The 26,216-nt window shown below is 42.2% G+C and overlaps 1 protein-coding gene across 3 annotated transcripts in view; it reads left to right on the top strand.

Moving 5' to 3' along the window:
• The window catches only part of LOC122765115 (FERM, ARHGEF and pleckstrin domain-containing protein 1-like), a 50,975-nt gene that overhangs the window by 20,098 nt on the left and 4,661 nt on the right, over positions 1–26,216 (top strand). Inside the window, exons 3-23 of one of the 3 annotated variants that reach the window (XM_044019216.1) lie at positions 5,710–5,814; positions 7,540–7,582; positions 8,081–8,159; positions 10,203–10,300; positions 10,853–10,967; positions 12,444–12,591; positions 13,722–13,817; positions 13,915–14,078; positions 14,161–14,229; positions 14,357–14,432; positions 14,817–15,024; positions 21,162–21,370; positions 21,465–21,554; positions 22,616–22,749; positions 23,508–23,589; positions 23,694–23,755; positions 24,552–24,727; positions 24,832–24,962; positions 25,116–25,184; positions 25,287–25,376; positions 25,937–26,019. In XM_044019216.1, coding sequence (XP_043875151.1) covers positions 5,710–5,814; positions 7,540–7,582; positions 8,081–8,159; positions 10,203–10,300; positions 10,853–10,967; positions 12,444–12,591; positions 13,722–13,817; positions 13,915–14,078; positions 14,161–14,229; positions 14,357–14,432; positions 14,817–15,024; positions 21,162–21,370; positions 21,465–21,554; positions 22,616–22,749; positions 23,508–23,589; positions 23,694–23,755; positions 24,552–24,727; positions 24,832–24,962; positions 25,116–25,184; positions 25,287–25,376; positions 25,937–26,019 — 2,327 coding nt within the window. Of the gene's footprint in view, positions 1–5,709; positions 5,815–7,539; positions 7,583–8,080; positions 8,160–10,202; positions 10,301–10,852; positions 10,968–12,443; positions 12,592–13,721; positions 13,818–13,911; positions 14,079–14,160; positions 14,230–14,356; positions 14,433–14,816; positions 15,025–21,161; positions 21,371–21,464; positions 21,555–22,615; positions 22,750–23,507; positions 23,590–23,693; positions 23,756–24,551; positions 24,728–24,831; positions 24,963–25,115; positions 25,185–25,286; positions 25,377–25,936; positions 26,020–26,216 lie in introns of all 3 variants that reach the window. The other 2 variants (XM_044019217.1, XM_044019215.1) reach the window with 2 other exon arrangements.

The raw sequence follows: 26,216 nt of genomic DNA, 5'->3' as shown, positions 1-26,216 counted from the left end.
GATAAACGGACAGTTTGCAGGCAACGTGCATACAGACGCAGAAAATCCAGAACAGTAAAATACATTGCTGCGAGTGATAGTGTCACATTGCACGCTCGGTGCTGTGACTCCAGTGTGTGTGTTTTTTTATTTCCCCTCTGTCCCACTGACCTGAAGTGCAGCAACAGGGCACAGCAGGTTCTCTGGTATGAGAATGAGAAAATACCCCCCCCCAAAAAATAAAAACACATCCACAGAGCAAATGTCTACTTTGTCAGTGAGATGGAAATCTAAAAAAACACGAGATGTGTGTGATAGATGAAACAAAGAGATGTATGAGAAAGTTTGACAAAGCGCTTTGCTGAAAGATTCCCTGCTGGAACTCATGGCAGGGGAACAAGAGAAGAAATTGAACAGCTCGGAGGTGCTTTTTTTTCTCCCCCCCCCGTCCCCCGTCCTGTCTTTTCCCTTGTGTAGAGTTCTTATCATCAGTCTCACCCATCTGGTTTCTATCCCTGTCGACGTTAGTCCAAGTGCTGCCGAGCTCCAGAGGAGTGGTACCTTTCAAACATCTCTTCACTTCATGCCAGTTTGCTCCGAGACATTGAACAGAATTCAGTGAGATTTCTTCTTTTTTAACAAACCAGAGCAGGAGCAGACGCCTTGTGCAAGGAATTTAGGAGTTACACCTAAAAATATTTGTATTTTCATAGGCCATTTGCATCAGTGACGCCGTGGAACACTCGGCATGCCACCGCAGATGGTGAGAGTGTTTTACTTGGCTGTAAATTGCACGAGAAGACGGGATCCAAAGAAAGAAAGAGAGGAGGAGGAGGAGGAGAATGTAGAAGACGAGCAAAATAATTGATCACGACAATGGGTTTATTATGGCCTACTAAAAAAGTGATACTTATACGGACTTTTTGTGACTGTCTGTTCAATTAGCAACAATATCCTCTATATAATATACATTGGGCCCCTAAAGTTGTTGTTTAAATAAATCCGACCTGGTTAGATTTTCTGATAATCAGCCGATGATGAAACTTTTGATTTACTCTCTTATGTACGACTTGTGCATTTTCATGAGCTTTCATCTCTGACATAAACGGAGCAAGAGAAGTAAATCACACACTCTTGTTGACCCCGTGCGTGAGAACCTGTATTCAAGGAGCGAGGGAGTGTGCGTTTGTGTTGTTGTTTTGTGACTGATGACTTTGCAGGGTAACCGTGAGGATAGTTTTGGCATGGAGACAGTCTGGTGAATGAACACAAAAGCTGGCAAGTGATGGAGTCCGAATCCAAAGATCCGAGGAAAGAGGGAGTGAGCGTTTCCTAATTCCTAAGCAAACTGCCTTACTTTGTTTTGCTATCACACTTGTGATCCACCAGGCAGTCTCAATTTGCTCTTTGTGACCTACAATCCTCTATGACGTCGGCATAATCTGAGCCTCGTTTGCTGCAAAAATAAAAGTGCATGAGTCATTCTCTGAAACGTAAACAGAAGCAGGAAGCAGTTGGATCAGCTGCAGATATGCCTCTCTGTTTTATTAGCCTTATTTTTAGACTCAGCACTTGCTGCCAGAAAAAGCAGTATTTTTTTCGTGCTGTCTCATCTATCAGAGCGTGTGCTTCTCTCATTAGTTTAGTCACAAACAACAGGAGCTGTGAAGATATACGCAGAAGTGCTGCTTTTTCCTCCCCCCCTCTCTTCTCCTGTGTCCATTTATCCTCAAAGAGGTCTGTTTGTGTTTTGGATGTTTGGATGACGGTCACCAGACCTGAAGCCAGATTCCGGCACAGTTCAGTGCTGGACAGTTAGTTTGTTAAGCCTCGCCTCTAGACTGGCTAGCCTTCTAATTATCTTGCCACGTTGGTGAAGCAGGACAGCTGTTTGAAAGTGGACCCTGCCTTTAAAGACCTTGGCCTCTGCTGCAGGTTGCATTTAACTGTCTGTAGACAACCACCTGACATTTTTATTTTTCAGCCTCTTTACTGTGCAGAGTTTTACACGCAGCAGAGAAATATCTGGATTTGTCGTGCACCATTCCACATCTAGACAAGATATTTGTCTGTGTGTGTGTGCTTTTGGCCGGCTGAGAAAAGGCTCATTGATGGAGGCCCGCTCAATGAAGTGATTGTGATTTGAACTGAAAGCAGCCCGGTCTGAACTCCACAGGAGCCTCGTCTGCTCGGCCCCTACACAGCTCACAGATTTCAACGTTCTCATACATGCAGTCATTTATAGGCCCTGTGATACTTTGTCATTAACGTCATTTCTCCCATGACTTGATCTCAAAAGTATGACCTGTTTTTACTCTCCTATTTCATTATAAATAAAACTGTAAATACTGTATGTATGTTATATTTTTGACCTCGGGCGGTCGAGTGTCCATTTCCTCTGCGTGAACTGTTGCCAAGAGCGGATCATGAGAACAGGCTGGATGGTTCCGTTTTAAGTGCCACTTTTATTTAGTAAGGAGCTGCATGTGGCAGCGCTGGGATTCCATGTATAATGTAGGAACACAGGAAGTGTTGGTGGATGCAGTTTATGCAGCGCAGCAATGATTTTGTAAATAAATCTCATGCATAGAAGGTGTAAAAGTGAGGCGAGACCTGTACAGCAGTGAATGTTGTAAGGCAGGGGGTTTCAAACATGTGGCTCCCCAGTCAATGTCATGCGGCCCTTCACTTCCAAACTGCCCAACAGTGTTTCTAAAGATATTTCTATACATTCAACATTTAATTGTATACATGCTTGTAGTGTTTAACTGTCTCCACGTTTATTTTGATTTAGTGGTTTGATTTCGGTCTGTCGGTGTTATTTACAGATTCATTTTTGCATCAGAATTGTGTTTCTGTTGTTGTAAACTATCTATCAAAACTAACACCTTTACTGTGAAATGGTGTGCAGTATCATCCTAAATGTTTTTAATTGCAACATCCTTACAGCTGTTTTACATAACTGTTGGACTTCTTTTTTTTTTTTTTTTTCATACTTGAGTGACCCCCGGCCGCCCCCCTCCTGACCAGACTAGAAGTTCACTCACCCCCAGCTTATTTTGAGTTTGAGGCCCTTGGTGTAAGGCAAAGAATAGTAGGTTTTTCCAGCTGTACGTTTTTGTGTCAAATCGAGATCCCTCCTTCCTCAAGACTCTTTCCCTTTCCTCTTCTCCTTAAACAGTATCCGGGTTCACGAGAGTCGGTGAAGGCATCACTCTAACGAGACACATCGACTTATACAATGACACTTCTCACGACCTTTGTTATTATACCATATCTGCTATCGACATTTAAATCTTTCACCTCTTGTTTTCTTTGTAACACCCCCCCACCCCCTCTGTCTGCATTCCACCTCCTATCTAACATTACCTGAATGCGATATAGGATATCTCCCCCAGGTATGTACTGCAAGGGCTTACTCTCTTTATTGGAGAGGGTTTTTTTTTTTTGGCTGATATTTGAGGAAATTGCTTTTGCCCAAAAACATACATGGAATTCAACCTATTATTATTTTTGTGAAACACAAAGATCTGTTTCCAGGCATTTCAGATTCCTCCTTCTCTTTCTTTCTCTCTCTCGCACTACAGTATATGTTCACCCAGAGTTCCATTCAATTCCATTTTTGCTTAAATTTACTGCTTAGCCAAACCTTTTCGCCTATTTTTAGTTAAAACCTCCGCCGTAATACTCCAGCATCTTGCTCTATTTAGTTTCTTAGGATGTGTTGTACTCCATAAAACTCAATTTTGTGTTAACAAAGCCCACAATTTCTTTCTCTCTCGTGTCCTTTATTCAGCTATCAGATCTTTACATTAAATCAAGGGAAGTAGAGCTGCAACTAGCGATTCTTTTCATACTCGATTAATCTATCGATTTTTTTCTCGATTCATCGTTTGGTCCATAAAATTTCAGAAATTGGTGTTTGTCAAACCTGGAAATGATGATGTTCTCAAATGTCTTGTTTTGTCCACAAACCAAAATTATTAACTTTGAATGATTTCTTTGTTATCCGGTGCAAAGAAATTAAGTAAACACTCAAATTTAAGAAGCTTAAACAATCGGAAATCTTGTTTTAATCACGAAAGAAGCTTCAAACCGATTCATCGATGATCAAAATAGTTGTCGATTAATTTAGTAATCGATTAATTGTTTCAGCTCTAAATGTTTATGTAGTGTGGGAGGCACAGGCAAAGGCGGCTAAGTACAGGAAGCCGAAAACAACGCGGCTGACAGCAGTTTTAACATCGTCGACCACGTTTGCCACAAACCCGTATCTGGATTTTGTCCCACCCCAGAAGAATCCTTGAGCTTTTCTCTGTTACCAACGTGTAATAAGGATGTCACTGGGTCAGGATTTGTTCTGAGGCAAAGCTGATCTACGACGGTGTATTGTAATTTATCACTGTTGGCTCGAGAGGCTTAGCTTGCGTCACAATGCGTGTTTGCGTGTCCTTTTTTTAAATGTGCGAGGCGAGTGAGTACTGTATGTGGGCGTGTCCGTACTGACAGTCTAAACCACACAGAAACAGATGGACACACACACAGACACACACACACGGTAGCCAGATGGTGTCAGACTTGGATCACACTACCGTGGGCTTCCCTGCTCTGATTCCTCTCCTTCTCCCCCACTCATCGTCTCTCTCTCTCTGTTATCTATTGTGAAGTTTCACCCTCTCTTTGTCCGGCATTAACACGCGTCTTATCCGTTTGAACCGAGTCTTATTTTTAGTCTCATGGGAACCTGGCATAGCGTAGAAAATGTTCCCCTTAATCGCATAAAAGAACTCTGACCCTGTAAAACGTTGTGCAAAATAATGATACTAACTGAAACAAGGTACAGTATATGGCAATGAGCCAATAGACTTTCACTACCTTTTGTTTAATTTGCCTGAAATTGTGAACTTGCCCCAACCAGATTACGACATGCTTCCTGCTTCTTTCTCATGAAAAGAGGGCATTTATGGAAGTAAATCTATGGTGAAAGAATCAAAAATAAAGAGTGTCTTAATGTTGGTGAAAGACGGTGTTAAATACAATATGGGACTATTATATAATCAAGAAGTGACTAAAATAATCACTCGCAATTCATATTGTGGGTGTTTTTGATCTTTGGAAAGTGTAGAAAAGTGTAAAATGCTAGTTTGTTTAAGAGAAATGGATTTATGTAGAATTATGAATGTATCTAAGGTGTATGCCATTTATATTGTTTTTATTTTGTTCAATTTTGACATTTCTAGACTCAATAAAACTGCAGTCTGACAGGCTGGTACCATTTAGCTCGAAACCACGTGGGGAGATAATTGTTGCGTACTAATTTTGGGGTTGCTTCCATGTCTGTGTGTGTTTCCTTTCATGTTCTTGTCGGTGGGGATCGATTAAGTCCCAAACTGCGGGGAGGAGATTGCTTCATGCTTCTCATGTCTCTGCTGCTGCTGGACGACTCCAGCAAACCACTGGTAAACAGTGGTAAACAACGGCAAACGCGCAGACATGACGTGATTTAACAGACGACAGATGATGTCTGTGTTCAAGTGCACACACACGCTCTGTCCTGCAGCGTTGTGACAGAAAATGGCAGCCTCAGTCTGCCTGTAAAACCTCCTAAAATGTTACAGACTTGACCTTAAAATCACCCTGTGATGCGATGCTTTGCGACAACGTCGTACTCATCCATCTTCTAGTTTCAAATGTTTTATTAATGTTGATTTCTTTCTCTTTCTCTTTCAGCAACGTTCTCCCGGCAAAGTGCTGTTTGACCTGATTTGCGTCCATCTCAACCTGACGGAGGGAGACTATTTTGGGCTGGAGTATCTGGACCATCGCAAAATGACGGTGAGACAGAATCTAGGGTACTGTCGGTATGATTTTCTGTCTGGTTTTAACCGAACCATAACCAGTTCATTTCCCAACTTTAACCTAATACAATTCAAATCCCTTAAGTTAACCACACGACTATTGAATTACAGTTGACATCCAGCTGGGCTCGACATTTTCTGTAGCCAGTAAGAAGCAGTGAGGACATGGAAAAAGTCCATTCAAAATAATAATAAAAGAACTATACCTTTGCAGACCTCAAAGTGCATTTAAAAAACAGTGCACAGTAGTAGCTGTAACTATTTTAAGCACATAATGTCATCTTGTGTGCATAAAATCTAAAAGTGGCACAATATTAGCATTTGTTGCTCTTTGAAATAAGAGAATCAAATGTCATATATGACCCACATGAACCATCAGTGTTATCAGACCTGCTGTAGGAGTCTTTGAGGGACCGTGAAAAGTGTTTCTCGAGTTATTTCTTTAGTTGTTTCTGGTGGAACCACAGGCTGGGCCACTAACATGATGGTCATAGGCCACCACTTGAATAGACTGGCTTTAGGTTCTCTCTAATTGGGACCAGGTTTTGGTCACTATGTGGACTACTGGTCCTGACAAAGCCAGTGTTTATGCAAGAAAAGGTCCTAAAGAGCCTACATGCATACATACATACTGCATGTATCATATGTATATATACACACATTCATTGTATATAGTGTACACATACACATGGTCTATGGCATATCTAAGGTACAGAGGTATCTAATATACAAAGATACTGTAAATACATATTTTATCACTTGTTGATCTCTCCTCTCTGTGCGTCCTCTTTCTCTTCACTCTGAGTGTGAAGCGTCATCTTCTCCCACAAGTTTATCTTTAGCTTAAATGACATGTGTGCTCCCTGGAAGGTTGTGATTAGTTCGGTGTAATGGAAAGGAAGTTCTTCTTCGTCATGTACCACAGGAGGACTCTTTTATCTGCAGTTCATCGCCTGGACATCACTGATTTCATGTGATCTCAGTTTCGTCTTGCCGTTTCATCGCGGAGCAGCTGCTTGTAATAATTGGATGTAAATGCCTGGGGGCGTGTCTGTGTTTTCCTGTGTTTGCTGGTGGACTCTTTTTTTTTTCCCCTGTCAGTGTGTGAAAGACACGTAGCCGGAAGGTGAACACATTCACGTATCAATGTGCACAGTCAGACGCCAGACACGGATGCTCTCTGTGCGCTCTCACTGCCTCGGGTTTGAGAGCAGATTGAAAGTGGACAAGTGGAACACATGATGTCACGGCGTAGAAATAATGGCCACAGTGTCGGTGCATGCACAGAAGAAAGACGCGTACGCTTGAAGCGATTCACCAAGGGAATATCAGCAGCTGTTTCCGGTCTTGTGTTGTTTTTCTGTGATTTATAGATATAATGAATAACCCAGGATCAAAATATGCTACATCATAATCAAAAGCTATTACACGGAGCGTTTCACATGCGCTCATGTGCCTAACAAGTTGTGATTATGCTCCATAATGATGTGTTGCTGCATCTCCATGGTGTTTGGTAGTTATTTAATCTAATATTCCGAGAAGTTTTCCTGTCCTTTCCTTGTCAAGGAAATTGTTGATTTCATTTACCAGTGAGAACCAAAGGACCTACCTAACTTTCCTTTATGGAAATTCTTCACAATAATTACGTTATAATGATGATTAAACTCGTTATGGATAAGTGAAATTGTTCTCTCTCCCTCAGTTGTGGCTGGATCTGCTGAAGCCGACGCTAAAACAGATCAGACGTGAGTATCTGTCTCTTTGTAATGATATTCTGCTTTCAATGTCGTCCACATTTATTTACAGTTCTCGCCGCAAACATATGCACACAGAGATGTGATACAGGCGTTCAAATGTAGGGATTGATTACTGCCAATCCAGTGCTGATTAGTGCTTTTTTCTAAACTCTGAATCGGTGTCAATTTACAATTTGAATTAACATGAACTGCATTTAAGGATGTGAATCTGGGTAAATGAGTCTCCTTTAAAATGTTGTACAAGTGTCAAAAGTGCAGATTTGATTTTGGTGCTTTATTTTCAAATGCGGATTAAATGTCTCGATTTGAATTTCTTAAGTTTTCCTTTAAAAAATAGACTTTACCTCCTTTCTAAATTAGACACAAGACACACTACACTTATCATATATACCACAGCAGTGGTGTTGAGATTATTTTTGTCTGTATCTTGACTTCTCTGGCCGTCCCCTTCATCTGCACTCACACCCTTCATTTTCCCTCCCTCAGGGCCTAAAAACACCATCCTCCGTTTCGTGGTGAAATTCTTCCCTCCTGACCACACGCAGCTCATGGAGGAGCTGACTCGGTAAGGTCTCATGGAGGGAGAGCTCCTCAGAGTAAATGCCATGTTGTTTTGAGTATTTTCGGTGGGGACCCCAAATATGGCTCACAGCTGCATGTGAACATGAAACTCAGACCTCTACTTATGTGTTTGTCTTCTTGCTTTGTGTTTTTGGTCAGCTACGCACCATTTGTAACACATTTTTGTCCACATGCCACAGCATCCAGCACGGTTTTCCTTTTTTTTTTTTTTTTTTCGTCCCCTTTCTGGCACTTTTTGTCTCTTTAAATGAGAACCAGACTCATGAAAACATGTGGAGATTTCTGTTTCTGAGTACTGAAGTTTGTCCCTGTGTTAGACGCTTCTTTTATCGTATAGGAACCACCGGTGCATCGGGAGAAAGGATTTTCTTCTCATTTAAGATTAGATTATGTAAGAGGAAAGATCTAGTTTACACCCACTTGTTTATCAGCGACCATCTCGCCCGGCTCTCCTTCTTGTTTTGTCTGACTAAAAGCTCAACAGTGTCACCAACACTGTCTGTGCGCAGTGCAACATAGAATGGTTTGACCCCCGGCAAAGCAGGAAGTGTTGGGGCAACCGATCAATCGTTTGGTCCATAAAATATCAGAGAACCTTAAAAAATGTTGATCGGTGTTCGTCAAACCTGGAAATGATGATGTTCTCAAATAATGACGTCCTTGTTATCCAGAGCAAAGAAATGAAGGAAATATTCACATTTAAGAATCTTAAACAATCGGAAATCTTGTTTTAATCATGAAATAAAGCTTCAAACTTATCAAAATTATCAAAATAGTTGCCGATTAATTTAGTAATCTATAAATAATCGGTTAATTGTTTCATCTCTAAAAAGCTCTGTCTATTCATGCATGTGCCAGCTTACTGTAGCATTTAACAGGAAGTAGGTGACGTCTCTCAGGCGTTGACAGTGTTTTTGTTTGACCGTGTGCAGACCAAACACGCAGACTCACAGTTTGTCATTAGCTGTTTTTTATTAAAACGGGACACGGGCCAATGGCTTCAGTATGATTTACGTTCAGTCTGTGGTTAATCATTTCGCCAATAACGCTCTAATCTCTCAACATAGTGACGTCGTAAGCTGCCGTGCTGTTTTCTTAAACAATAAAATCCGCGCCCGCTGCTCTTTCTCTTGAGGCTAAAACAAAAACGATATAGAAACGCTGCAGAAGCCTCATTAACTTTACGGTCGAGGTAATGACACAGTGATAAAAAAAAAAAAAGGTTGAATTGGATGTCACGTAAAAAGCGGCTGGAGTGTTAATTCCACCCTGACGTACACGTGGATGCACCTCAGGCAGCCGGTTATAAAGTCTGAATGAATCGGGTCTTGACCAATTTGTAAACACATTGTTTTTGGGTTGTTTTAGCGTGTCCTAATTAGGCATGGCATAGCCCGACCAAAATAATTGCAATAAAGGTAAATATACAGTTTAAAACATGCTGAAATCACTTAAAATGAACATTGTAAAGTGTAAAAAAGGAGCTCTTCAGTAAGGTAATAAAAAGCATTAATTCCTGGAATGACAGGAAAGATGCAAGCTCCCCCCTGTGGCCTTTCTGGACTACCCTTTTTTTTTGGTTTGTACTTTATTAATCCCTTTAGGGAAATTCCTCTCTGCATTTAACCCACTGTCTGCTAGGGACCCTTCAGTCCTTGACTTGCACCAGCATTTGATATTTTCACTATACCAGAAATTGACCAAGATCGATTTATTATCACGACGTGCAACAAAACCCTAGCACTCCACCAGAAATTCTTTGCTTTAAAACAAAATGTAAACCGAGAGTCAGTATAGTATCATACAGGTTAATGCAGAGCATAATTATTAACAGAAGTCTGAATCCAGGAAAAGTGTGCGACTGTGTTTTAACGTAACTTACATTGCTTTTCACTTCATAAGCTGTTAGCTTTTTTTTGACCTCCATTAACCCATTAACCTGTCCCGTCTCCGCTTCCCTTACACACACTCTCTCTCCCTCTGTGCCTCTTAATCCCTCTCTCTCTCTCGTTTCTCCGTCCTCCAGGTATTTGTTTGCCCTGCAGATTAAGCGCGACCTGGCCTGCGGTCGCCTCATCTGTAACGACACCAGCGCTGCCCTCATGGTCTCCCACATCATTCAGTGTAAGTGTGGCGTGTCCCAGCTACTGCAGACAGTGTGAGAACTTCTTGTGTTAAATGCCTTAATATTAAATATTAAATAAAATGAATATATCAAGCAAAATAGCACTTTACATATAGCACAAGATTAAATACGGATTAGGTTGAAATGATATTTAACTACTCCATATCTGCTGCTGCTTATGCAGAGGATATGGGATTTATGGATTTCAATTTCAGTCCCGCAGGTGGGCTACAGCACAACATGCTAAAGGATATCACTGTTGCTGTGGCAACCGTCAGTGCAGATATACTGTATGTATGTGCACCTGCAGGGTGGTCTAGTATTATTGCGGCTACAGATGGAGAATATACATATACAGTATATGATGTGTATATAATCAGAAGCAGACTTACATACAGAAAATGTGTAAAAAAACAATATATTTTTATTATATTCTTTATTTTGTCCTCTCCTGACCTTGCGTGTCACCACCTTTTTATATTCATGTCGCGTAAATACTGAATTCTCCTTCCGTCCCTCCCCTTCCTTGTCGTCCTCCTTCCCTCCATCAGCTGAGATTGGGGACTTCGATGAGACCCAGAGTTGGCAACATCTCCTCCACAACAAGTACCTGCCCGACCAGGACGCCATCAGAGACAAGATCACCGAGTGCCACCGCAAGCACGTGTGAGTCACTGCGTTGGTTTGTCTTGCAAATCATATATAATATATTATGATATAAGAATACAAAATAATCCCAAAAAAGGAAAAATACCATATTTACTTCCCTCATTCCTGTGATTAAGTTGTTGCTGGTGAGACAAATTGATGGGGAAACTGTCTATATCGCACAAATTCGGATGACTATATATCTTCATACTGATATTCTGCTCATACTCGTGTTGTGTATGTTATATTGTACACACCCAGAGTGATTATACATCTATTTTATGTTGCTCGCATGCACTTTGAAGTGACAGGAAATTACGAGAAACAAGAGTGAAAAAAACCAACAAATGGGGTCGTTGTAACAATCAGTGAAGCGACACCGTTTTCCTGGAAACAGCTGCTCCAGATTATCTCTGCTTGGAAAACAGCAGCGAGCTGAGCTTTGGTCTGATTGGGGGATCAGTGTCTTGGTTGCATAAAGACTGAAGATGTCTGGACTTAACACACACACACACACACAGCACATGTGCTTTCACAGTGCTATTAATTTGATCTACAGAGATACTTATCTGTGCCCTCACACAAACAAAACACACCCCCGTTAGTCAATTACACCCAACCCATACCTCTCTCTCCTGCTCAGATATGTATCACTTAATCACAGTTGCTGCTCACACACACACACACACATATGTTATAATCTCCCCTCTGCAGAGGTGGCTATCTGCATCCCTGCTACACCCCTGAGACCACACATATAAACACACACACACATTTTTTGCTCTGTAGCTTTCCTCGCCATAGTTTACAAATCAAAGAACAAATGTTATTTTCTTGTTTTCTAGAAATGTAAATTCCACTAAAAGCTGTCATCACACACAGATAAGCACTAAAAAAAACCAAACCCCAGCCTTGTTGATTTGTTGTCACAGCCGCAGACTTCACCACAAACCCCTTTCACTTCCTGTGGGCTCTCCCACTCACTCACTCACTTCCCCTCCTCCTCCTCCGCTGCCGCCGCCACCTTCTTCTCTCCAGTGCCGCGGCCTCCTCTTGCCAACACAGGAAGGAAGTGGCTAATTCAGGGGGCTTATACAGGAAACAGGAAGCTATTTTCAGACTGTTTTTGTGGCAACAAACTTCTATTGTGGCAGATTTGCTTCCTCCCGCCCTGCAGCGCAGCGGGCACCGCCGTCTAATCCCCGCCGTGCTTTTCGTAACTGTTTCCCCTTCCGCGATCGGTCTGTTACACAAACACGGAGCGGGCGCCGCCACCGTCCTCACATCTGTGCAAACAAGGACACATGAACCACGTAGTGAAGGATAGTGTTGACAAATGAGTTGAGATGCTATGAGAACACATGAAGACACGCAGTTCATTTGTATAATAGGAGATAAAACAAGAACCTACGCATGAGGGATGTTGAAATGAGATGCTGATTAATTTGAATGTGTTGATTGACGGATAAATGACCGATTGCTCCGCCTTCACAGCGGGCAGACTCCTGCGGAGTCGGACTACCAGCTGCTGGAAATCGGCAGGCGGTTGGAGATGTACGGCATCCGTCTGCACCCGGCCAAGGACAGAGAGGGAACCAAGCTGAGCCTGGCGGTGGCGCACACGGGGGTTCTGGTTTTTCAGGTACAAAATAAAACAAAGCAGCCGTCCAACAAATACAGCCCATGCCTAAATTAGTGAGCACATGAGAGAGAGTGCAGCCAAGTGCAGGGTTGAAACAATTACTCGATAAATCGTTAAGTTAATTGTCAATGAATTTAATCATCGGTTTGAGTATTTTTAAGGAATTAAAACAAGTTTTCTGATCTTTTTTTTTTAGCTTCTTAAGTGTGAATATTTTCTGGTTTCTTTGCTCCATATAACAAAGAAATCATTAAAACTGGATCATTTTTGGTTTTTTGACATCATCTTTCCCAAGTTTGAGAAACATTGATCCACATGAATTGACAGATTATTCGATTATGAAAGTAACCGTTAGCTGCAGCCCTATTTGAGTGTATCCTGCTTTCCCACAATTCCACAATTATAGAGTTTTAGTTGTTGAATTTTCTCTGCATTAACAGCTTCACTTCAAAACGTGCCTCAAATGATGATAAGGAGGAGGGGGAGGAGTCGAGATGAAGCATTTTCACTTTATCTAATTCTCCCCTTGTCACCAAATCCCAGTTTAACAGCCTTGCCTGAAATTCTAAAACACTTTTGATAAATTATAGGCTGTTGCAGAGAAAACGAGTACAAGGCTGCAAATTTGTGGTTTAAACGGGCAGCTCTGTAAATGCCTGGGATTGTTTCTAAATATAAAGGAGACACATTATTGAGCAACGTCTTGATCTGCTCCAGTCGAGGTGGGAGGTTACCCAGGTCACAGTAAAGCGGTTTCACTGCTCCGTCAGCGTTCCCTGCTTTAATGGCTGCCATGCCCTTGTTTTAAAGACTTTTCCAACACCCTCTTCCATTATCTGTGGCATTAAAGCGAAGATGCTGTTTTACTTGAACCAGAAATTTAATGGCTACACTATTTCTGAATGTTCTTAACTTTTCTTCTTTATAAGTTATATCTTATAACTTCAGCTGGTGTAGTTAATTGGTTCATGAGGTCATGTGGTCAGCCTCCGCCCAGCTTATTGGGGCGAAACACTTTTTTATTAGTGGTTGTAAATGTGAGCTCATGGTTTATTTAGTTTAAGTATTGTTTTCCATGTTTTTCATGAATATGAATCAGGTTTTCATTGTGTTGTCTTCTTTATTTATAGGGATACACTAAGATCAACGCCTTCAACTGGTCCAAGATTCGCAAACTGAGCTTCAAACGCAAGAAATTTCAAATTAAGCTGAGGGCAGACCCCACTGTATGTCCACATCACCCCTTTCTGCTTCTTCCCTTTTTTTCACTTTCTAAACCTCACTCGTACTGAAATCTGTGTGTGTGCGCGCGTCTCCCAGCAGAACGCCCACCACGACACGTTGGAGTTTGCCATGGCGAGCAGGGACTGCTGTAAGATCTTTTGGAAGATCTGCGTCGAGTATCACGCCTTCTTCAGACTCTTTGAGGAGCCCAAGCCCAAACCCAAGCCCATTCTCTTCACGAGAGGGTCCTCGTTCCGATTCAGGTCAGGAGAGGTTTTAGAAATTGTGTTTTAAAGTCTTTTTTTATACATTTTTCACCATCTCTCTGCTGTGTTTTCCCTGCAGCGGTCGAACTCAGAAGCAGATCATTGATTATGTGAAGGACTCGGAGCTCAAGAAAGTTCCATTTGAAAGGTGAAACTCCCGTCTTTGTTCAGCAACCACAGAAGCGCTGCTGCGCCCGACAGCCATCAATCATCACAACAATGCACCTTTGAAGCAAGTCATTTTGAAATCATCCGTCTTGTTTTGCTGCTTTCAGGAAGCACAGTAAGATTCTGTCCAACAGCAGCTTCTCTCCTCGGACGTCTTCCTTCGGATCACAAGTGCCAAAAGAGGTCATTTGCACTTCCAACACCCATTTTACCCATTGTATTTCTTTTATTTTGCTCAGAAAAGGTAGTAATTCATTTACAGCCTCTTTATTTTTAAGTTATCACTTTGGAGCAAAGCACGGACCTGTTTTTGTCCTGCGTAGCTGCAGTGATCGCATAAAATCATACTAACCCTAACTCCAACCCAGAACCTTACCCCTATGTTCACATTTTTGTAAGTTATTATTATTCTGCAGCTGTATTTAAACATTTAAAATTATATTTAAATTGTTCACCAAACAAATCAAACATCAGGTATATGACAAATGTACATTTGATGTGAAAATGATGTTCTTCTGATAAAAAATACAAAAGCTTCATCTCACATTAGTCCTTTCTCCTCTGCAGAGTGCCCTCTCCATCCCATTAGCGGACCAGCCTGACTCGGCCAAGCTGAGCCGTCAAGCCGCACCTAATGGTTCAGAGGAGCCACCGCTGGTCTCGTCCACCAACGGCTTCCAGGATACGCAGGCGGCGCCAGGCTCGGACCCTACTCAATCCAGGCGGAGCCATGGCGGCACCGGATCGGCACCGGACCAGCACCTCCTCAACCCAGGTCCATCCTGCAGGGCAAACAAAGGCAGCAGCTCCTCTATTCCTTACATAGACTGCAGCGACATAGACAGCGAATGTGACGTGACAAAGAATCACAGGGTCGCGAGGGGCCACAGCAATGCAAATGACAGCAATGAGGATGAGCCCGCTGCATATAGTAATAAGCAAGGGGCTAGCAGTCACAATGGGGGGCAAACGGGGAGCCTGTTTGGGGCTGTGAATGGGTTTTACCACACCAATCACCAGGGGCTGATGCAGCAGCTGCAACAGCAGCAGCAGCAGGGTATGCTGGGTAACAGAGGTGTCATAGATCAGCCTCCAGTGTCGAACAAGTTTAACGCGAGTCGTCTGCCAGATGACGACGTTTCATCGTCCAACGGTGGCTCGTTTCACGGCCGCCTTCCGCTCCACAGCACGCTGCTGGACGAGATCTTTCAGGGCCGAGACGTGCGAGGCGCCGCGCTTAACCGACCGCTGGGCACGGGCACTCGCAGTCAGTGCTCCAGCCCGGTGATCCGCAGCTTCCACCAGCGCACGAACTCGCTCAGCCACGCCGAGATGACCAACGGTCACGGTCAGCCGCACGCGGGTACGTGCTGGAACGACGGCGGGCACCACTTCAGTAAGCGCCCCGGGGCGTTTCCGGTGGAGGCTCCCGCTGACCCGCCGTCGTCCCACCCGCCCAACTACTACGGCAGCTACTCCCCGATCACCTCGAGCCGCACACCGCCACACGTGTCCAAACTGTACAGCAGCAACAACAACATGAGGAACCGCTCCGACACGGATCCGTTCATCCTTAGCCAGCTGACGTCCACTCCCACCCACCACCGCGACCCGCACCGCGCGGGCGTGCACGTCCAAGCTCCCTGCTCTGCCCCGATGGAGCGGCGAGTGATCGTAACTAACGGCAACCACGCGGGGAACGTCGGCGTTCACGGTCACGCGCGCCCCAGTACGCCGCAGCGCTTGTTCGGCCGCCGCGGGAAACCCGACAACCGCAACGATCAAAACCAGCCCGTCCAGATGATAGACGGGTCCACGAGCAGCGGCACCGACACCAGCGACACAGAGTCGGACACTGGCAGCGGCAGCGCGTACAGTCAGCCGCTGATGTACGGCAACCCGGCCGCCGTCAGTGCCCTGAAGTCGGTGAACGCGAACATCGTGAGCTCGTCGCCGCTGGCGCGCAGGAAGTTCTCCTTCGGGAGTCTGCGACTGGAGGAAGGGGAGGATGGCGAGGGAGAGGAGGGAGGGTGTTACCGCTTTAATGAGGAGGACGTAGGCAACCGTGTTTTCAGCTGTTGAACGGGGATTTGGAGAAGAAGTAGTCTAATATCTACGACAAATATAATCCAGTTTATTAGAAGTTATAACAAAGTATGTCATCATATTACAGATAAACGAATGAATACTGTAGTAGTTCTTGCCCTCTTAGACGAGGTTTGCAGCGACAAACCTTTTGAAAACGCAGAAACCTTTTTAAACATGATTGTTTTTAGATGTATTTGACACATTTCTAACTGTGAATAGAGACATTTAGACGTCTAGATGAGGCATTAACGCGCCACCTTTTATATAGAATTTTAAAGTCTTGAACCTAGAACTTTACACAGTCTTTTGATGAGGTTTGGAAATGATTTTTCCCAAACTCTTCTTTACAATGTGCCATAACTTAAAGTCTGTACAGATGAACGACATGATTTTGTAGGGACTTCATTTCTACAGTTGCAGTCATTTGATATGATCCATTTACTAGAAAGATTCTTGCCCTTTTATTTGTAAATGGAGGAAACGTGATGTGAGTTGTTGAGGTTTCCATGTTGCATTGTTTATATGAGATGTGGCTTTTTCCCTCAAAGCCATGGAGTTGACTGATGTTTCCCCTAATGTAGAGTTCTTCTCTAAACTAACATTTTTATAATAATTATGTGACTGTTGTCTTGTGCAATAGAAGGGGTTTAAGGTAATAGCTCAACGTCCATTAAGGGATTTTTAGTGAAATGAAATGAGAGATCCGTTCCTTTTTAATTGTACAGTATATTTGAGTTGTAGAGTTCTCAATAGATAGTGGATTATACTTGGAATAATACGCTGGATTTTGTATCGTGTCGTCTGTGTCTCGCGTCAGAGGAGGGGTTCTGTAGCTAATGGTCAGTAAGCCTTCTCGTTTTCTTCGGAGCACTTTTTCATGCTTTCATTCGGTATCCGTCTGTCTGTGTGTGTCTGTCGTGGGCAACTTGCACTGTATTTTGGATGTTGATGGTAGAAACTTTTTGTAGTCATTCTCTTTTTGTATTTACTCCAAGTAGAGGAACAGGATTTTAATAGAAAACGTTTAGGGGGATCCATATTTTTGATAATAACCGAAGCTCAGTGTGTTTCTACGTTTCCACTCTTTATTTCCGACTCTCGCTCTTTTGTTTTCACACATTTACACAAGAAGCAATAGTCATCTGTCAACCTGTGACCATCCGCAGTTGTTTGCTTTGCTTGGCTTGGGCCTTGGCGTTCACTGCAACCCCACAACAACAACAACAACAACAAAGTCACTGTTCACTTTCCTTGGCTGCTGTTTCCTCTTGTTTTTTTGTTTTGTTTTGTTACTAAAGCTGTTTATTGAAGGTGTGCTGGCCTTCCGTCTTCATCCCTGTCATTTGCTGGCTGTTTGCTCACCGTGACATTTTGTTTCCACTGCACTGTAGACAAACTTCAGTGAATGACGCTCACAAAAGGAAAACCAGAGCGCTTCTTTTGCCCTGAACTTTCATTGTGTTTCGCCCACAACCATCTTTTAAATCTAAAAAACGTCCCGTTTCCTGACTTTGTGTTTGGGAAAGACATTCCAACTTTATTCAGGTGTATATATAAAAAAGTTATTATTTACGACCAGCATAATATCAGTTTTTAATGTTTAAATTGATGCTTATATGCTCTTAACTGACTACTGATGCTTAAGAACATTCTCAAAAATTGTGTCTTCAAATGGCACTGAAGTTAAGATAATTGTAACATTTCTGAACTCTATACATCTAAATATACAATATTAACTATATACATACTCCTCTCATAAACACATCTCCATTTGAAGGCAACATGCATTCAAACTGTTTGCCTGAAAAACAGAAGTTCAATCTTTGAGGTGACTAAACTCAGAACTGTATCCTTGTCTGAAGTCGACCACCTCTTCCCTCGGCAACTGCTGCTTCTTCCTCAAACAGAACGAACGGTTCATGCTTTTGTAAATGTGTTGTTTTCAAGCATGTTGTGGTTGACACACAAATGCCACTTTCTGCAGCAGCAAAACCCTCTTCGCATCACATCTTGTGGGATATCACAGTTTCCTTGCCTTTCTCACCACACGCTCACGATGACGTCACTGCAACCCACCCCCGTCCTTTACGAAGCACATTTCTCACATTTTCACACATTTTCCTGCACAAGTGCGAAGCAGGGCTGACTCAACTCCGGTGCTCTTATCGCAGAGAGAGAGGAGAGGAGAGGAGGGGAGGGGAGGGTGAAAGTTGACAGTACACAAGTCAAGTTCAATTAATGAAAATGTAAGTGCAAAAAGGATAACGATATCATTGAGAGACGTGTCATTTTGTTATGGTGGAAAAGGCTGAGCATTGTCAGGGGACACACATGCACATACTTGAGTACTAGAGTTGAGTGCTCCTTGTCTTCCATTTCACTGCCTGTCACTTCCATTGAGGCTTTTATTTTGTAATTTTAATGTACTGTACATACATACAGTAACTGCAGATTAGATTATGACGTCTGTATTGTAATTTGCATGCCAATGGATTTAATCAGATCTTAATTTAATAGCTTAACTTTAAAAGTCAAAGTAGAAATGAGCATTGTGATCATGTCGGGCTTCTTAAAGCAATGGCTGGACATGTTTGGGAAATGTGCTTTTTTAAAAATGTTATTTACCAGATGTGACGACCGTGCGATATTTAATCTGGCTCATGAAGCTGGTTAATTTATAGCACAACAGTTAGACACAGATAAGCAGCTTGTCTAAAGTGAACAAACTTCATGGAGAAATCAACTGAAGTCATAATCCGTCCAATGGCATAGTTGGATTATTTTAGTTGGCACACAGATTCACGTTTTGTTGTTTTTCCAGTTTTAATGCTTGGCTAACAAACTAAACATATTTCCCAACATGTCAAACTGTTTCTTTAAAGATAAACTTCTGCATGTTTTGAGTTTTTGAGCTTCACACCTGTACTTCTGTTCCTGTTTACACACCAGACTTTTTACTGACTGACTGACTTAAACCTTTGGGGAAGGAGAATTCCCAGCTTCACGGCTGTTTTTCTAATTTGTGGATCGGTTGCCGCTTTTGGTTTTGCATAACCTGTGTTTATCAGACAATGGGGGCTACTACAGCATGCAGTGTTTGTTGAGTGACATGTGTAACGCGTAAAACCACAGTAAACAGTGGGACACACAGGAAACTGCTGCCACTTTAGAGGAAGAAAATGCTTTTCTCTACCTTTTTTGCATTGAGATGATCCTCTGTTCTCTTAACGCACACTAACTGTAAAGGCCTACAAATGCACGGACTCACTTGTTCTCTGTAACACTTTTGTATTCCTGCACAGCCTGTCCTTTTATTGTTTCCATTTCTTCTTTGCACTTCTCTCAGTTTTTATTTTCTTCTTCTTCTTCTCCTCTCTCTTCTTCAACACTGTAACTGATTGTGCTCACTAGTGTCAATAAAAATACGACCTTGTATGTTTCCAAACGAAAAGGGGACTCCGAAATTTTCTCACTGTCCAACTACCCTCACACACACACACACACACGTGCCCCCCCCTCCCCCCACTTCTGCCCACACACCCTCAACCCCTCCCCATGTCTTGTGCTGTGGTAGTTAGACCATAGAGTAGTGATGTTTTTGTGTCGTTGTCTTTTGTCGCAGTGTTCCTGTGTGCGCACACCTGGGGTGTGTTTGGTGTTTTCCCCTTAGCTCGTTGTCTTGGCTGTCGTGTTATTATTTATTTATTTATTTATTTTGTTGTCGTAGTTGTTCTTAGTTGTCGTCTATGTGGTGGTAAGTTCTTTTATAGCACACCCGTCACAGATCTGCACTCAGTGGTTGCCATGGTTTTTTTACCCATGATCCAGTTTGGTGTGTAACTGTGGACTCTTTGGAAACTTTACACCTGGGCAAGTATACAGTCACAACTTGTAGTAAACCTCTATAGTGACTCTAGCTATAGTAAAAACTTTGTTATTATTCTTTGTTTCAAATCAGAATCCCATTAGAAAAGCATCTAATTTTAGACGTCATGAATCTCACATCACTCTCAGTGCGTCTGTAGGGCATTGTAATGGGAATGGAAAGACTTTAATGGTCATAAATGCAGCCATAACACCTTTTTAACAAGAGCACAATTCCATTGGTACTTTGTGATAGCAATTAATGTTTGCCATTCAGTGCAACTTAGCAGTGTTCTGCGATTTAAAGGCTTCCTAGTTCTAATGTAAGTTATTTCCCAAGCAAAAGGAAAACTATTTGCTTGTTGCAGACTCTTGTAATTGATAAATTACAGATTACGCCTTGCATTATTTGTCTTTCTGCTTTCCCAAATAATGCACACTCTTGCAGATAAACTGACTCTTAACAATCCATAGCTCCTAACATTGTGCTTCAACTGTTTTTTAACTTCCTCTTTAAACCCTGTTTTGCATGAGGATCCTAATGGGGACACCGAGTAGATGAAGCTTTGTTCAGTGTCGAGGGACGGTAGCGCTTTTTTTTTTTTTTCCATGTGGTGACCTAGAACAAAACGGCTTCTCATTCTGGGTCCTGCCTCATAGTTTCAGTTGTTGATAATAATGTAGCATTGTCCAATGCCTGAAATCCATTGCCATACTGGGTGGTTACATTCAGAGCAATTATCAGTTTTAAAATCGAGAAAATATCTCAGAGAAAAGAACAACAACAACACCACTGGCAGTGAATTTCATGAACTCATCTTCCATCTAGAATCCACCATAACACCGTCCCTTATTCTCTCCTACCATCTTCTCTCGAATCTCACTCTTTGTCCCACTGCTGTTCACTGTCTTCCTTCCTTTTCCATTTTTCCCCCCTTCTTTCCCCCTCTCTTCTCACAGGAAGTCCCGGCTCGGACGACTCTCCGCTGGGAAGTCCCCACGTGGTCGTTAACGGCAACGGGCCAGTAAATGAACAAGGGATGGGCAGCGCTGGTGTCCTGGCCCCGGGGCAGAGTCCCGAGGGACGGCAGATATCGCCTCTCACCAGCCCCCTGCTGACCGAAGCTGGATATGTCCGTAACGATGAGGAGGAGGAGGCGAGGAGGAAGGTGGGCATGGTGGAAGAGAACATTTCTTTGGCTAATGACTAAATGTAGAATGATGGACAGTTGGGATCGATCTTATTTTCTGGTTTGTGTCCAGAAGTTTCCCACAGACAAGGCCTACTTCATCGCCAAGGAGCTATTGACCACGGAGAGGACCTACCTCAAAGACCTACAGGTCATTACAGAGGTGAGGACTTTGAAACATCCCCAGTTCAGAAATGTATTGTCTTACTGACACATTGACACATTTTTTTTTAATGTTGCTACGATGAACATGCTCAGGCGAGTTTGTTAATTTAGACATTTAGCATGCAAATTGCAAACATGGATCCTTGGCATCAGAATTGCATAAAATACATTTCCAGGACCATAACTTGAGAGCGAGGCCCAACAACAGATGCTTTATGAGCTTTTCTTTTTCTTGAGCTTGTTAAAACACCTTGCTAATGACCAATGAAACACAAATTTAAGCACCTGCCTCCGACCTTGACCCCGCCACCTTATTGCAGAGGGAAAATAACATCACATTTCCCTTCTCTTGTGCCCTTTTTCTCCTTCTCTGCTGTTTTTATTCTCAGCGGTATATTCCACCCTCTTTGATGTGGGAAGAAGGCGTGTGCTGGTGCTTTTTTAAAAGCTCTTAAATATTTTCTTTGGCTGGCAATGCTCACGCCTGAAATTCCCACACCCTTCCCTCCCTGTTGTTCTTCCCCCCTCCACTCTCCTCTCTGTCTCTCTCCCTCTCTCGCTCTCTCTGCAAGGTGAAACAGCAGGTTGACCCTTCTGTCTGTGCTCACCCTCACAATCCCTGGTGATTTACATTGAGGGGGAATATAACACGTCAGTGTCGTGTTGGATTGGGGTCATTTGAGCATCACTTTGTGATTGTGCTTTCAAATCAGATCCTCAGGATTTACATTATGACTATTCTGACCTCAAATTATGACACAACCACCAATTATTTCCTTAAAACAACACATTTTCTTTCTTTTTGTGAAGGAGAACAGTGATGAGGGCCTGGAACAGTTCCATAATCCAAAACTATACAAGTTATTATCAAACTATTGACATTTTTTTTTTCTGTTGGTTAATGATTGATAAAGAGTTGTTTTGTTTATATCCTCAACATTTTTAGCTTCATTAGCTCATCCATCCGTCTTCTGCAGTGTTAATAAGAGATAAATTGCAGAAGCTCAAACAACTGACAGTCTGTGTTTTCTCTCTCTCTCTGTGTTTGCTCAATCCTAGTCCTTCCAGAGTCTTGTGGCCAAAGACGAGGCGTTTCCCGAGCCCGTTCAGAACCTGATTTCTGCCAACTATGAGCCGGTCTACAAGTTTCACCAGGGATTCCTCAAAGAGGTGGAGCAGCGGCTGGCGCAGTGGTCAGTGTGTCCGTCTGCCTGCTCCCATGAACTTTAACAAAGGAATGAACATATAAACTGCAAAATGGGAAATAAAAATTCACTGAACTGAAAAGTATTTAGCTTTAACAAATGCATGCTGAGACAAAAACAGAAACTCACAGTGCTGTTAAACTACTATTCTTTCCCTTTTCTTATCTGTACTGTCATATTTTACATTAATGGAATACCATACTTTTATTAATTTATTGTTGTTGTGTAAACTAGGACTAATTCAAAAGTGGATGAAGTTACTTTTTGAGATAGGTTCAGGATGTGATGTTTTTGTGTGACTTTATGTCATATACACGCACACATTTGCACTGAATTCATAGTGAGTACCCTCAGACATACAGTAATGCATTTCCTACCCCCTTACCTTAACAACGAAATGCCTAAACTTTACCCTAACCCTAAAGCCAGGTCTTATCCCCCAAAAAGCCCTTTAAATAAATGAGGACCAAATGTCCTCACTTTGCCATAATGTCCTCACTTGTATGGTATATACACAATGTTTTGGTCCTCACAAAGCAACAAATGCAAGAACACACACACACACACACTCAGTGACTAGCTTGTAAGATACAGTATATTATAAATGCCATGGTGGGAATGTGAGTCAAGGTTTTCCAGTCCAGGTGTGAGAAACTTGGTTCTTGCCTGACACCTACTGGTGAATTCATGTTACTGCACATGAAAAAATAAACCAATAAATCAAAATTCTTCCCCGTCTGTCACAGGGAGGGACGCTCCAATGCCCACATTAAAGGAGACTATCAACGAATTGGTGATGTTTTGCTGAAGAACATTCAGGGTTTGAGGGTAAATGTCTCCTTTATATTATCATGTTTGAGAAAAAATGTTTTTTTCTTGTTTCCTGTGTCTGACATCTTTTATTACCCCCTCTTCTCCTTTTGCATGTGCAGCACTTGACCGTGAACCTCCAGAAACATTCAGAGTGCCTGGTTGAACTGGAACGGGCCTGCAGGTGGGTGACATTTGAATCTGTAGTTTGTCTGCCGTGCTTTGTCTTCTCTGATATTTTATTCATCAGCATTTCGAATGAAGGCCGGCGGATATACTGGTATCAATGGCTCGCTTTAATCAGATTACAAATGACATCATCCCTTTGTTTTTATTTGTTTCTATAGCCTTTACTTTCTTAGCATCCTGATTTTAAGCATCTGTTTTTTCAATAAACATAGCACGCATGATAGTTCTACAACATACTTGCACATCCTCTGAAAACTAACAAATATACAAAGAAAAGTAAAAGTAATTATCAGTCAAATAAAATAACCAAAATATTAATAATAAAACATACCGTTTAAATCAGAGCTGAAACAATACTTTTACTTTACTTCTTTTTACTTTACAAAAACATTACTCGATTAATCGATTACTACATTCATCGTAAACTATTTTGATAATTGATTAATCGGTTTGACTGTTTTTTTTAAAGAATTAAAACAAGTTTTCTGTTTTTTTTTGCTTCTTAAATGTGAATATTTTCTGTTTTCTTTGCTCCATAAAACAAAGAAATCAGTAAAACTGAATTATTTTTGCTTTGAAAAATTTTTTTCCCCACAATTTTATGACATTTTATAGACCAAATGATTCCTCGATTAATCAAGAAAATAGTTGCCAGATTAATCGATAATCGATCTAATTTTAAAATGAAACATCGCTTCAGTTTATGTATCAGAGGGGTATCTGTTGATAACACACACATTTAAGATGAGAATATCACACAATAGTGTTTCTCCTCTGTCTCCGCTGGTCAGGTCCGGTCGTAAAGTTGAGACTCTCTGTCGGGACTTTGAGCAGCAGAGAGTTTGCTACCTGCCCTTCAACATCTTCCTGCTGCGACCTCTTCATCGCCTGCTGCACTACAAACTCATCCTGGAGAGGCTCTGCAAGCACTACCCACCCACCCACGAGGACTTCAGGGACTCTAGAGGTACGCGACACAGTGGTGTGAGATTGCGGGTGAGGAACGGAAGATGATGCGATTTTTATCCATCTATTCATCCTCCTCCATCTTTCTCCTCGTTCCTTTTTCAGCGGCTCTGGCTGACATCTCCGAGATGGTGCTGCAGCTCCAAGGCACCATGATGAAGATGGAAAACTTCCAGAAGCTTCTAGAGCTAAACAAGGACCTGACTGGAATCGACAACCTTGCCATCCGCGGGAGGGTTCGACCATTTATACTAATTATTTTATACCGTTATTTAAAAAAAATATATAATTCCAACATGTTTCTTGTTTGATTTGCATGTTACCGAAACCATATAGACCAATAGAATCAATAGACGATCTCTAAATCTGTGTCTGTGCTCCACTTGTAGGAGTTCATCAGGCTCGGCTGCCTCAGCAAACTCTCAGGGAAGGGCCTCCAGCAGAGAATGTTCTTCCTGGTATGAGTTACTTTTCAAAGTAAAGTATATTTCATATTGGTTGATGGTTACAAAAAATGCAAATCACACTATTTTTTTCTTCCTTTTTTTCCTCACCCTCAGTTTAGTGACTCGTTGGTGTACACCAGTCGAGGGATGACCCCGGCCAACCAGTTCAAAGTTCACGGACAGCTGCCTCTTTATGGCATGACGGTACGTAGAATTGAGTGATACAGTGGGTGGATTGATTTTAAAATTGTATTGTTGGTTTGGCGCCATCTTACCACTCCGAACTTCTGAACTTCACTCCCCACCCCGAGTTGGAGTTACCCATGGAAATGAAATCTAAAACATAAAATACCTTTTATGTTGCTGTGCCGTTAAATCTAGAAATGAAGAAATAACCTTGACTTGACTTGAAATGACAACTTCTGCCTAGGAGGTTATGTTTTTGACGACATGTGTCTTTCTGTCTGTGAACAGCACAACTTAAAGTAAAGGATGGATTTCTTTTATGACATTTCTGTGGCTTATACAGTCACTTATGGTTTAAGAAGAAGTCATAGTAGTAGTAGTATTTAATTTGGTCACACAAATACAAACGGCACAGACAAAACCATTTGCAGATGAAGATCAAACAGAAAAGTGCTTACACTGTACATTTCTGTCCTATCATCCCCCAAAACTGCTTCCCACCGGACTAACAGTGAATGGCGTGACTATAGTTTGTGTTGAAGTTTAATGAGTGAGTTATTGTCTGTGTGTTTCTGCAGATCAGAGAAAGTGAGGAGGAGTGGGGAGTCCCTCACTCGTTCACTTTGTTTGGACACAGGCAGTCTGTGGTGGTGGCAGCCAGGTACACACACACACATTTGTACAAATATTCACTAATTTTCTCTCCAGTTTAGAGATGAATGTGAGAGAGTCAGTTCAGTTTTGGCACAATTCTTCACATAAAACCATGGATTCAAATGTTCAAACGTGGGTAACAGAAGCTTAAGTGTCAAGACCATGATGTCCTCTTGAATAATACATTTATTTAAGCTGCAGACA

The sequence above is a fragment of the Solea senegalensis genome, linkage group LG2, assembly GCF_019176455.1.
Source record: "Solea senegalensis isolate Sse05_10M linkage group LG2, IFAPA_SoseM_1, whole genome shotgun sequence".
NCBI classification, from domain to species: Eukaryota; Metazoa; Chordata; class Actinopteri; order Pleuronectiformes; family Soleidae; genus Solea; species Solea senegalensis.
Note: the sequence above shows the minus strand (reverse complement) of the source record. Positions and strands in the feature narration are given on the sequence as shown.